We start from the raw sequence: 14,190 nt of genomic DNA, 5'->3' as shown, positions 1-14,190 counted from the left end.
CACAAATAAAGATTCTATATTCCACACAATGCATCACAACACACAATGAAAAGACAAAATCTAATTATTATTAGATGCATTTCTCACCTCTGCATTAGACTGCAAAGCACAGTCTGTCACATTCACACTAGCGTGATTCTCGCAGACTGTCTGCGCAGCTTGTATCTGTAGCATGTATTTAACCCGTGCAGGAGGATAGAGCTGCAACAAACACAATATCACATCAAATACATCAGAGTAAAGGAGCCGGATGTTATATGATGATGAACATGACACTTACCTGAGCTGCGTCTGATATGATATCCACCACTTTAAAGGCGTACGGATAGCTACTCATGCGATTGTGGACGTCCATGGCAAAGTTTGCCACATTAATGACATTATGGTTGTAATTTAGCTTCACACTGTGTCCTGAGACAATAAAAGCTGAGAAAACGGATGCAAAAAGGGTGAGAAGGCAAACCATCTCGGCAGCTTGTGAATCTGTGGGAACAAAAGCAAAGTCAAAATCATCTGGGTGTATCAGTAGGAGGGTGGAAACATTAATAGCCATAAATTCCTGACGCTTTAACACACCTCTATTTATCTGCTGCATAAGAGCTTCTCGGGTTTCTGCATCCTGCTGACTGACAGACGCTCACGCTTCAGTTAGATTCACAGACTCATCAAAAACTAGAAGAGATGCAAAGCTTTTCCATCGCAAACCATCACAGAAAATCCATGTCATATTCTCACGTTCTTCACTGCAGCTGCATTGATGTTTTTACATCATCTGCCATGTCACATGACCACTGACCAGACCGGCTGCATGCACCAGGACCCAATGCTGAGCAGTCCATAATATCTCCTGCTGAAAAAGGCTTGAACAATTCCTGCTGGGAATAAAAACAGCTTGCTGGTTTCAGATGGTGTAAACTGGTTCTGAGTGCCTGAAACTAGCAATCCAAACCAGTCTGATGAGTTTAAGCGGTGTGGACACATCACATCAGGCTGGGTTGAAGAGCAGGAAAGTGTTAATATTTGATATAAATGATCAGATTTTGCATGCTGCGTTAACATAAGCTGTCCATTTTGCTGCTATAATCTGTGCCACTGAAATGCACGGCTGTTGTGTCTTTGAAAACAACTTCCTTGACTTTGCACTCGGCATCAAGAGCTTTTGTTAACCCTTTGTTGGTCTTCTGATTTCTGTGAGAGTCTTATGTTCACAAAATCATCATTCTTGGGACCGAGGAGCTCAAACAGGCTGAAAGTGTTTTGAAGCACAGGTTTCCCGAGTCCATCAAGGTGTGGCGATTCTAGAAAGGTTTATGAAAGTTTGAGGTTTAACCTATCGGATTACCACAGCTTTTATTTTCACTCGCTTAAGAGGAGCAGCCGGTTAATATTCACTTGTTTTCCAGGTTTATGGCTGTATATCCTCCTGACAACCAGGAAAAAAAACAGTTTTGTGAATTTAGTATTTTGTCATGTCATTACATTGTTTAGAGCATAAGAAAAAAATTGAAAAATGTATTCATATGTTAGGCCATGTCCTCTGTAGAAGACATCGGGACTTTAAAAAGTTCTCTATTCATTTGTTGTGTTTCCCAAAATGTGTAATAAACATGCTTTAAGTCCTGGTGTCCTCTACGGTGGACATGTATGAAATCGACGTCCGGTTTCATAACAGAAGGACATATTTTGATTTGAAACCCCATAACATTTTCCTGAGATGTTGATTTATGACAAACAATTTGAAAATTAGTCAGATTTAAATGATAATTACAAAATATTATCATATTTCCATAAGGGTGTTACACTTAATCACTAAATGAATGTCAGCTATTTTAAAGACCAAGGAGAGGGAGCGGTCACGGTGAAACAGCCAATCATTTAGTATCTCTGAAAAGCCCTGAATGTGCTCTGTACAGGACATGTGACATGTAACGTCTCAGAGAAATCACTAAAACATAATGTCCTCTACAGAGGACAAAACTCCATAGCTGGTAGTCAGGAGGATATTCAACATAAACAGAGGAAAGCCTCACAATCTGGAGGTTATTGCAGACCAGTGGCCAGATTTCACTCTCATTATTTGCAAACCCAAAGTTCAGATAACATTATTTTACAGATCCAGACAGTTATGATTTGTTTAAAAAACTAGTCATGTTTTTTTAAACCATAGTTTAACTGTGGTATTTGTAGTAAACCCAAGCATATGCAAAACTATACTTTATAGACAATGCTTAGTGCTGTTATTGTAAACTAAGACTACTAAAAATCATTTTTGTTGACTGAAATAAATCTGAAATAAAGTAAAATAAATATTAGAAGGAAAACTTCAGCTTAAAAAGTGTAATGAAAACTAAAACATGGCAACTAACTGAAAAACAAAATTATTTAAAAAAATACAGGTTGAAGTTAAAGTAATACATTTATTAAAAACACACAATTACTACAACAAATTAAAATTAAAAAACTGAAAATATACAAATAAAAGCTATTTGAATATGAATACATACTACAATAATAAATAAAAATACTAGAATAACAAATCGATATATATAAATCATGACATAAATTATATATATTTTCTACTTTATATATTTACATATACGCTTTATTTATTTATTTGTTCATTTATTTAACAAGTTACTTTCAAATCCAAGTGCGTTTTTTTTAACAGGGAGCAAAGGATGGAGAAGGAGATTTTAACACATACAGCATCTACTCAAAGAGCAAAGCCTGAAAAACTCTGGACACACCTGGTGTGATCAATAAACATGCATTCACATTATTAGCAGGTACACACTCTATTCGTAATCAACTTAATTGCCTGAAATAACTAGTTTTGTGACTGTGACAAAATAAAACATGCACAAACCTGTTGGCTGCCTTAAAGGGGTTGACATCAGGTATTTAGAAGCAGTTCAGGAGTTTGCGGATCAACATGGTCTTCCCTGGAAAGGATGAAGGACAGCTGCAGATTAAAGAGAGGTGCTATCATTATCATACTCTTAAACATCAAATGTTATCTTATGTTAGGCTTAAAGCAACTGTATGCGACTGATTTTACCTTTATATATCAGTGTCAAATTCATTCTGACGATACACTGACTTAACATAAGGCCAATGGCTTCTTTTTGTTCCTCTCACAAACCAGTAAGTTCGCTGAGCGGGTACGAAATACCGCGAAAATGGTGGATTGCTTTACGGCAGCAACAAATGCACGTCTACAGCCAAAGCAGCTTTAAGACAAGCAGAGGTTTCACTATGCTGAATAAACAGCTTTTCGTTTAAAGGATCTACAGCATATTCAATTCACATTCACATTCGTTTTGGATGTATCTAGCCTATTGTTAGACTTTACACAGAAAAAATATGCTACTGTTTTGTAGGAGAAGTCATGGACAATTTTGCAACAGGTTTATGGTATTTTCATTCGTTTCTATGGTATCTGCAAACAGCATTGACTGTCTCAATGAAGTGGAGGCTGTGATGTGATTGGTTATCAAAGCACACGTGATCAAAGTTGGACTTTACAACCAATAATAAAAGCAGCTCTGGTATTGCAGTGAACATATTTACGACAGTGAATTACACTCACTTACCTGAAGGGGGCTCCAAAGTTGCAAAAATACACAGAACTACAGTTGCTTTAATATCCCAAAACATGTCCAACCAGCACAAACGCAAATATTATACCATTGTTATATTTTTCATTTATTTATGAGTTTTGCCATTTTTGCAGGGTTTGAAAAAAAATGAAACAACACATTGTAACTTATTTTATTTAACAAATAGGCCTACCTTCTTGAATTTTCCTTGTTTTTATTACTTGACATTTTCTTATATTCGATGTTTTTTTCAGTTATGCTGGACTCAGATTGGCTCCGCTTAGTGCAGCTCACGCTCATCTAGTAAACAGCACGTGGAAGTATGGCGGAGACCGTAACAGCTACAACTCGGTGCAGAACTACATTACCCACAATCCTTCACTGTGCGTGATACAGGAGGGCGGCACCGAGCCCGTCTTCTGGCTGCTTGTGTACCAACCCACAGTCTATGGTACCAACACGCTGCTCTTGGTTTGCTCTACACGTTACCACAACACAGACGGAAAGGCTACACAAAGTTACTGATGTCTGTGATGGACAAAAACTTCCTGGACCGAGCACACCCTGTGTCCGGTTTTGTGGAAAAGGAAAATTACTCTTCCTACAAACTTTTCACATCACTTGGGTTCCAGAATTCACCAGATTACAGGGCTGTGTGTGGTTTGAGCTGAAAAAAAGACAATAAATACAAATATAAATCACCTTAAAAAAGTAATCACCTCTTCATTATTTGTGTGTGTGTGTATATATATATATATATATATAATTATTAAGTGATTAATATTTGCATATGTGCAAATGTAAAAATACAAATAATGAAGAGGTAATTAAAATGTATGTATATTTCTAGCAACAAAAAAAATCCACCTATATGAAAATATAAATAGCCTATGTCAAAATGTTACTTTTTTATATATATTGCACATTTCTAGCATACAAAAAAATCAATGTATGCAAATAAAAATCACTTAAAAATGTCACTCTGGAATGTTTAATCACCTCTTCATTATTTGTAATATTTTATATATTTATTTTATATGCATATTTCTAGCACACAAAATAATCTGAATATATGCAAATAAAAATCACTTAAAATATCGTGGAGTTTTTAATCACCTCGCTACTTGTAATATTATTATATAGTTTTTTTTATACACAAGATTTCTAGCATACAAAAAACTGAATATATGTAAACAAAAATAACTTAGTGTTACTGGTATTTTTAAACGTCTTCATTATCTGTAATATTTAGTAATTTTTTCAAATTTTCATATGCATATTTTTAGCTTAAAATAACTGATTGTATATTATATTTTATAATAGAAATCACTTATAATGTCACTCTAAAGTTTTTAGTCACGTCTTATTTTACAAAATACAAAAATTTGAACAGATTTTTCAAGCATGTGTATTTTTGCACTTCAAATATAGGAAACCTCGCAAATAACTCATAATGCATATAAATCTTAGTTTTATTAAGTCGTATCCCCTACATTAGAGTACTATAAAACAGTACAAAGTTTATATAATGTAGAAATCACTTCTAATATTCTAAAAAAAAACTGTACAAAACCTGGATAAACATGTAGTACACAAATAAAACTCATAAAGTTAACAAAATGGCATATCTCAGTTGTTTAGCTTCCCTTTGTCATAAACAAACATTAGACCTACTCTAATCTGTTTATGCTGCTGTCAACATTTTTCAACTTTTTTTAAGATCCATTTAAAACAAATGAAGGCCTAAAATCATTAAAAAGCTCTTGATATGCTTCTAAAATCGAGCGTTACCTCCAAACCGCTTCAGCGAAACGAAACCCGGGCTAATGTGAAAAACATCAAGTGCTGATCTACACACGTCTGTTTGCTTTTCATGTTATCCCACAACTGAAGCACGTTAATGCAATAAATAAAAGTGAAATTACATGTTAAAACGACTGGCATTCAGCACAACACGCTCATGTCCACAGCTTCATGGCACTTTTAAAGCAAGAAGGTCTGAATGACGTGGAGTTTGTAGTAGCACACACCGCTGTAACGCCACAGACTCGGCTGCATACTAAGTACACAACCACTTTGGTTAAAAAGCGCCTCGGCAAAACACAGGCCTGCAGACACCTCAGTGTTCAATCCCTTAAGATCCGATCTGTCAAAGAATTTCCCTGATGAGGGATTTTGAAGACTCGCTGGCAGCTTGTCCAAGTCAGTGGTAAGTAGAGGAATTAAAGTGGCGATGCAAGTACAGCTGAAGGCCACTAGGTGGAGGCAGCGGCTATGAGTCCTTCACTCTGATGGATGTTGTGATGAAGTTCTGCTTTGCATATTGTGGGAGCAGCACAGTGCAGAGAGCTGAAAGCAGGGGGCTCCTCATCACCTACACACACAAAAACACATGCATGGTCAATATAGCTGCCATAAACCTCTATTCTGAAATAATAATTAATAATATAGTAATTAGTCATTTAAATTGTATAGTAATTTAAGTGATAAAAATTAAACTTCAAATCAAAATCAATCAGGAAATGTATTACTACTGCAAACATAATAATGTACTGTAAAAAATAGTATTTATAATAATAATAATTATTATTATTACTACTTCTAGTATTCTTATCATTATCAATTTAAGAATAATTGTATTTTAGTATTTAAATTATAAAAATTTAACAATTTAACAAAAATTAATCGATAAAGAAACATCACTATTGCAATCATACTAGAGTACTTTAAAATAAAAAAATGAGTATTCCTTAATATTATTAATAATAATAGTAATTAATCATTTAAACTTTATAGTTTAAAAAATATTCAATAAAGAAACATTACTATTGCAATCATACTACAGTACTTTAAAATAAAAAATTAGTATTTATTAATATTATTAATAATAATTGTAATTAATCATTTAAACTTTATAGTGATTTAAATGTTAAAAATTAAACTAATAAAAAATATTACTATTGCAATCATAACACTATAATGTAATTTTTTATATTATTACTATTATTATCAACAATAATAATAACAATAATTATTATCTATTTCTAAATCACATTTTTATTTTATTATTTAAATAATAACATTTATTATTAATGCTAATTAACTAATACTAATTAACAAATTAATAAAAAATGTATTACTATTGCAATCATGCCACTGAACTGTAAAATAAAAAAACTAGTATTTAATATTATTACTACTATTATTATTAACAAAATTCAAAATATTTATATTTTATTATTAATTAAGTTATAAATATTAAACTAATCAATAAATATTAACAATTATTATTGTTGTTGTTATTAATCAAAATAATATTTCTATTTTATAGTTAGAAATTAGAAAATTAAACTAATCTAAATTACTATTGCAAGAATACTATTGTACTGTAAAACAAACAATTATTTAATAATAATTACATAAATTTGAATAATAATCATTGTTTTATTTCGCAGATCAACAGGGAAACTACAATACTAATATATACTAATATTCTTTGCTTCTAGCTGTAAATCTTTTCAGTTTTTTATAGATTTATAAATTATCATCAAATCATTACAAATATGGATGGTTGACACGTGTTGTGTCCATGTAAATACGGAAAAATCACAACCTTGTGTGAAGCTCCACGACCCACTTACACCTCAGTATATATTTACATTGCATATATTATTTAAAAAATTGCATATATTATTTTTTAAAGGGAATTATTTCCCTAAAATGAAATGGTATATTTCTATATGTTAAATGCCTACCCAGTCCCAAGGAGGAGGACACGCTGTCGGCCAGAGACGAGTTGTCGTGGTCCGGTGAGAGTCCGTCCATCAGCGGGATGGAGAGCTCTGAGGACGGGACGGACGAATCGTAGATCCCCGAGTCTCTGGGCATCTCCACCGGACTGGCCGATCCGTCGGGCCGAGACGACCCGGTGTCCTGATGAGACGAACCCTCCCCGAGATCCTCCTGCGACAAACTCAGCGAGAGCCCCAGCCTCGGCGTCTGCGGCAGCATCAGGACGTTGCTCCTCACGGGACAGTCACTCTCCGAGGGGTGTTTGAGCTTCACCTCGTTCAGGACGAGCCCCGAGTCGAGCTTCTCTGGAGGAGGGAGGAGTTTATTCGGGAGCGGCGGCGGCATGAGCTGCTTCTCGAACCAGTCGGGCTCCTGCTCGATGTGCTGGTGCATGTTACAGATGGCCACGTACAGCGAGCGGCCCGATTTGCTGCGGAAGTAGTTGCGTTTGCTGACGTTCGGCGGCTGCGGCTCGCGGTCGGTCAGGCTGAGCTGGCGAGAGTGGAGTCTGGCGAAGAGCAGGGGAAGATGGTCCATTAGTTTGTATTTGGGCGCCAGGTTGAGAGAAGTCGGTACGTCGCTCTCGTGAGAGTAGTCGAAGTACACCGACATGAAGCGCGAGAGGTCCGAGGATTTTTGATGCACCTCTTTGATTTTTTCGGCGATCATCGCCGTGGCAACGATGAACAGGTCCCTGCTTCCGGCGGAGTCGGGTGCGGTCGGTTCTCGGTTGTTCTCCTTCGACGTGGCTTTGCCCTTACGGTGTCTTTTCTCCACGAAATACTTCAGGCCTTTGGAGCAGACGGTAATGATGAAGTGAGCCTCGTCGATACGCCGGCTCAGCCAGGACATCTGACCCTCCTTACAGATCTCCAGGTGCTGCCAGAGATCCAGCGCCACCTGAGCATTCACACACAGACCCAAACACTTCAAAAAAATGAGTCCGGTAGCAAAGACTTTTATACAGTGACTCGAGGTGAAGTGTCTTGATAAAGAGCACAGTGATTCAACAACTTCTGCTTCAGTTAGTTTTATTTCGCATTCACGTGAGTTAAAAGCATCAAAGTTTCCCACAAATACTCATGAAGATCGGCTAGACAAAGAAAAAAGAAAAGAAACCTGTTTTTCTCCATTTAATAAGACTAAATAATAATATAAATTATTATTATTATTCCAAATGTTTGTAATAATATAATAATATTCATACTTGTAATAAAATAATAACTTTTAATGATAATGATGATAATATGATAATATTTTTAATTTGCAATAAACAACAGTAAAAATACCGTTTTTATTAATAATAATAATATATTTATATATTTTAATTATTATTAAATTCTAAATATTAAACGATCAATGAAGAAATATAAGAAAATTGTACTGTAAAAAAGAAAAAAAAAGAGTATTTAATAATAATATTCAAAATAATGTATTTCATCATTATTTAAAATATAGGAAATAAACAACAATAAGAAATACAGTGTTTATTAATAATAATTATTATTATTATTCATATATTGTAATTATGATTAAATTCTAAAAATTAAACAATCAATGAAGAAATATATAACTATTGTACTGTAAAAAAGAAAAAAAAAAGAGTAATAATAATTTAATAATAATATTAAAAATACTGTATATATCTGTGTATATCATTATTTAAAATAAAGGAAATAAACGAATTATATATTTAAAATAATATACTACTAATAATAATATTAATAGTCATTATTATTGTAAATTAAATTTAACACAACAACAGTAAAATTACAATAATAATATTTATGGCTGTCTTCATTTCTTTGCTTTCAGACATTTATCTATAGAACTTTTATTTTGGTGGAAAACTTCTGAGGGACCTTAAAGCTTGTTAGTTAATAAATAAACAATAGTTCATTGAATTTGTTCAAGTTAGTTCACAGTACATTAACTAATGTTAAAAGATACAACTTTTAATTTTAAAAAGCACTAGTAAATGTTGAAATTAACAATAATTAATGAAGACTGTAGAAGTATTTATTATTGTTAGTTCATGCTAAGTAACTAACGTAGTTAACTAATGTTAACAAATGAAAACTTGCAGTAAAGTGTTTTCTTTGGAATAACAATGACTGATGATTCATGCACAGGATCGTGACCAGGAACAAGTAATAGGTAAGTAAATAAATTAATTTCTTATTTCATGTTGACATCTGGATTACTATCTCTGGAATAATTTGAGTGAGCAAACAGTCTTCAACTTTCTTCTGCCACTAGAGGGCGTCAGGAGCAAACATTTCAAAGTTTTTTTGAAAGAAGTTTCTGAAAGAAGTCTCTCTTCTGCTCACCAAGGCTGCATTTATTTAATCAAAAATAGAGTAAAAATTGTAAAATATTATTACAATTTAAAATAACTGTTTTCTATTTGGATATATAGTCAAATGTAATGCGCAGCTGAATTTTCAGCATCATTTTAATATGCTGTTCAAGAAACACTTTTTATTTTTATTAATGTTGAAAACAGTTGCTTCATATTTTTGTGGAAACTGTGGTGCTTTTTTTGGATTCTTTGATGAATAGAAAGTTCAACAGAACAGCATTTATTTAAAATATATATATTTTTTATAACATTATAATTGTCTTCACTGTCAATGTTGATCAATTTAATGCGTCCTTCCTTCCTGAACAAAAATATTACTTAATTTAAAATAAAAATCTTTGAATAGTAGCGCATTTCATTTCGAAGCACAGAAAGGTAAAGCCTGACCTCACAGCCGCAGAAGTCCTGCAGGAAGAAGGCGAAGCTCTGGATGACGGCGAGGTGTTTGGGACAGTCTCTACTGGAGTAACAGATGAAGATCTTGGGTCTGGGCCAGGGTCTGTCTGCGCTCAGCGCCGTGGTCTGAGATGAAGACTCTGAGCTCTCCTCGTCCAGGTGGGAGTAGATGTTCTCTGCAGAGGAATTCAGATCAAAGACGAGAATCTAACCAGGATCAAATGAGATTTGTAGCGAGTGGGAAAAAAGCACATTTATTGTTTCCATATGATGAGAGCTCCTTTTAGAGCACTGTAAGAATTGAAAGTAAAGCCTAATTTGTCCATGTTAGAGCAACAGATGTTTTTGTCTAACATCACCCCAATCCACCTTCACAAAAATTTACCATATTTTGAGCTTAAAATACTGGAGTTAATAGAAAAGTCTTACAGACTTGAAGACTAAACATATCTAGAGCAGGGTTATTATAGTTAACTAAAACTAAAGCCATCTAAAAAAAAATTGTTAACTGAAAAAAATATATTATAATAATTTCAGCTAGTTAGCTAAAACTAAAACTTTAAAAAAAACACTTTCATTACTTGAAATAAAATAAACATTAACTAAAATAAAATATTCCAAAAAATGTATTAACTAAAACTAAAACCATTAAAAAAGTATTTTTGTTTCTTGAAATGAAATAAACCATAACTCAAATAAAATATAATAAAAAATGTGGACTTATTGACTAAAAGTTGACTAAAATATAACTATAAAAATGTTAACTGAAATAAAATAAAATATAAAACATAAACTTATTTTATTTTAGCTAGATAACTAAAACCAAAAAAAAAGAAAAAATACATTTGTTACTTGAAATAAAATAAACTTTAGCTGAAATCAAATCAAATATTTATAAAATCATAAATGTATTGTATTTCAGCTAATTGACTAAAACAAAACAAAAAACATTTTTGTTACTTGAAATAAAATAAACATTAACTGAAATAAAGTATAAAAAAAACTTAAACTTATTTCAGCTAGTTGCAACATTTCTCATTTTAATTTAGTTTAACTCAATGTACTAAAAGAACTAAATAAAAACTGGAATGAAAAAATAATTTAAAAAAAATAGAAGAAAACTAAAACTAATAAAATAACAAATGACAAATAAATTACTAAAACTTTAACTAAAAATAAAATGAAAACTAAATAAAAATGTATTCAAAATAGTAATAAAAATTATAATAGTATCTCAATGATACTAAAATTACACCGATCTAGAGACCAGAATAGAATTTTTGTGGCACAAGCAACCAGAACATCCTTAACTAACTAGCAATGCCCTAACAACCACCCAAAACACATTAGCAACCACACAGGAACGCCAAGGCAACCCTAGAATCATGGTGGTGACTTCACATACAAATTTCTTTGGAAAAAAAAAAATCTAGGATTTTACAGTAACTAGAAATTAAGGTATTTTCTAAGGTTTTGTGAGGGAAATCGTCCCAAAACATTGGAAACTGAACATCTATGCAAACTATTCTGAGGAAACGCACATGTAATGAGCGAGTTGTGCTTCTGTGAGATGCATTGCACACTAACAGGCTTACAGGAGTTTCTTTTGTGTGGCTCAAGCAGAGCTGCAGCAGAATGGCGTGAGGGCAAATGCTTAGATTCCATCACGCATTAATCCTCGTCAATGCCGTCAGATTACACCGACCGGCTTACAGATCCCGCACAAAAGAGAGGAAACCCGAGCCTCGCTAATGACGGACACGCACCTTGCTGCTTCTTGCGACACATGACGGTGAAGAGAGTGGCGAAGGCCGACATGATAACCAGCGGGACGGTGATGGCCATGGCGCGGATCGGTCCGGCCCACGGAGAATGCACTGAAACAACATCTGATCAGTGCAAAAATACAGACGCTGAACATGCACAAAGTACACAAATTTCACTATTTTTTACCTTGGCTCACGTGGTACTGCGTCTGTTTTCTGGTCGTGTTGTTGTCATCGCGAAGCTGCGGGAATAAGAAAGTGAATTTGTTCTGCTTTGTTCAATAAACGATACGAAATTTAATTGCGTATGATATGAATAACGCGCAAACCTCTATTGCATAAGTTCCTGGAGTGACGTCTTGTAAAACACATGTAGTTTTGGGGCCATTTTGCTCCTGCAAGGGAAGCAGAGACACATTATTTACAAAAGTGTAATGCATTTTATGTACAATGACAATATAATGGATTAAATCACAATATTTGGATCATTCCATAAATCAAGAGCTTTTTGTGGCCTTCATCCACAAATGAAAATTTGTTCAACATTTCCTCACTCTCAGGCCATCCAAGAAGTAGATGAGTTTGTTTCTTCATCAGATTTGGAGAAATGCAGCATTACATCACTGTCTCAGCAATGGATGCTCTGCAGTGAATGGGTGCCGTCAGAATGAGAGTCCAAACAGCTGATAAAAACATCACAATAATCCACACCACTCCAGTCCATCAGTTAACATCTGGAGAAGTGAAAAGCTGCGTGTTTGGAAGAAACAAATCCATTACTAAGATGTTTTTATCTTCAAACCACTGCTTCTGGCTAAAATATGTAATAATCCATAATAATGCTTCCTCCAGTGAAAAAGTCCATCTCCTGTTGTATCTCACATCAAAATCCAGCCACATATCTGTTTAGAGCTGTTTTGGCTTGTAAATGGTGCTTGATCTGTGCAGATTTCTCTCTGATTCAGACCAGACCACTTTTTCACTGGAGGAAGCATTAATATGGATTATGGACTCATGGTTAACTTGTTTGAAGTTAAATACATCTTAATAATGGATTTGTTTCTCACAAACATGCAGGTTTTGTTTTCTCCAGATGTTAACTGATGGACTGGAGTGGTGTGGAATACTTGTGGATTATTGTGTTTTTATCAGCTGCTTGGACTCTCATTCTGACGGCACCCATTCACTGCAGAGCATCCATTGGTGAACTACATGAAGAACCAAACTCATCTACATCTTGGATGATCTGAGGGTACATTGTCAGCAAACTATCTTTGAAAACTTGATATTCACAGACATATTAGCACTGAATTTTCTTTCCAATAAATACCTTTACGTGTCATTACTTTAAGAACAAGGCTGGAAAAAGCTAAATAAACTGTTCAACCCTGTCACTTTTAATTAACTTAAACATCCAAACACAAGGATCCAAACTTGCAGTTTATGTTTACAGATGCTATACATTAAAACAGGGTTTGTAATGCACTCAGAAACCAGTGGTGGGAAACTGAAATGCTAACAATGATCTCACAGAGACCCATAGAGCGTCTGAACTCTGGAATCCCCCGTTGGTGGCGTCGCTCACCTCAAATTTCACCTCTTTCTATTATCGCTACAAACAATGCTGTCCGGCCCGGCTAAGATATGACTGCTGCGCTCTTCTGAAAAGAGTCAGGACAATGCTTTTACACCCTTTAATAGGAAGAAGATGTGAATAATATGCTTCAAAAGAACACAAAATGACACAAATATGAAACACCTCATGCTGGTGTTGAAATAATAAAACCTCTAAATGAAATCAATCCCAACATTGTGATTCCAAGACTGTTTCGGCCAAAGACGTACAGGGATAGCTCAAAAAAAGACAAAAAAAAACATAAAAGTGCGCATTTACACATGGAGTGTCATTTATCTTTCTGTAGTTAATTAACCTGTGACTGTTGTTTATTTCACTGTGTTAATATTTTATGTTTAATTGCTTATTGCACGCAGGGTTTGAGAAAAGTGTATCACAAACAAAATGCTAAATAATAATGATTATAATAATTTTTATTTATAGAAAAATAAATAAAAACTACTACTAATAATAATATTACCAATATTAATAATAATAATTTAAATACTATTATTATTATTATTATTATGCATTTTATTTGTAATGCAATTTTTTCAACTACTATTACTAGTATTATTATTAATATATAATGTAAATAATAATAATATAAATGTATTATATATATAATATATTAATATATTACAAATAAAATATAATTAT

The 14,190-nt window shown here is 33.7% G+C and overlaps 2 protein-coding genes across 2 annotated transcripts in view; one reads left to right on the top strand and one right to left on the bottom strand.

Moving 5' to 3' along the window:
• The first annotated feature begins 784 nt into the window (after positions 1-784).
• On the top strand, positions 785-4,270 carry LOC107747625 (glycine N-acyltransferase-like protein 3). Its single transcript, XM_074560207.1, is given in 10 exon segments — positions 785-833; positions 1,196-1,287; positions 1,404-1,415; positions 2,001-2,090; positions 2,397-2,402; positions 2,669-2,786; positions 2,885-2,948; positions 2,950-2,979; positions 3,854-4,049; positions 4,052-4,270. Coding segments are annotated over 10 exon segments (876 nt in total).
• An 814-nt stretch (positions 4,271-5,084) lies between these two features.
• il17rd (interleukin 17 receptor D) overlaps positions 5,085-14,190 on the bottom strand; it is a 44,418-nt gene continuing 35,312 nt past the window's right edge. The window contains exons 8-13 of the mRNA XM_016562112.1: positions 12,245-12,310; positions 12,103-12,157; positions 11,916-12,026; positions 10,141-10,325; positions 7,355-8,291; positions 5,085-5,973 (exon numbers count right to left, since the gene is read on the bottom strand). Coding sequence (XP_016417598.1) covers positions 5,855-5,973; positions 7,355-8,291; positions 10,141-10,325; positions 11,916-12,026; positions 12,103-12,157; positions 12,245-12,310 — 1,473 coding nt within the window. The 3' untranslated portion in view covers positions 5,085-5,854. The remainder of the gene's footprint in view (positions 5,974-7,354; positions 8,292-10,140; positions 10,326-11,915; positions 12,027-12,102; positions 12,158-12,244; positions 12,311-14,190) is intronic.

Source organism: Sinocyclocheilus rhinocerous, unplaced genomic scaffold, assembly GCF_001515625.1.
Source record: "Sinocyclocheilus rhinocerous isolate Xijiao unplaced genomic scaffold, SAMN03320098_v1.1 scaffold671, whole genome shotgun sequence".
Classification (NCBI taxonomy): domain Eukaryota; kingdom Metazoa; phylum Chordata; class Actinopteri; order Cypriniformes; family Cyprinidae; genus Sinocyclocheilus; species Sinocyclocheilus rhinocerous.
This window is presented reverse-complemented; position numbering and strand designations above follow the sequence as displayed.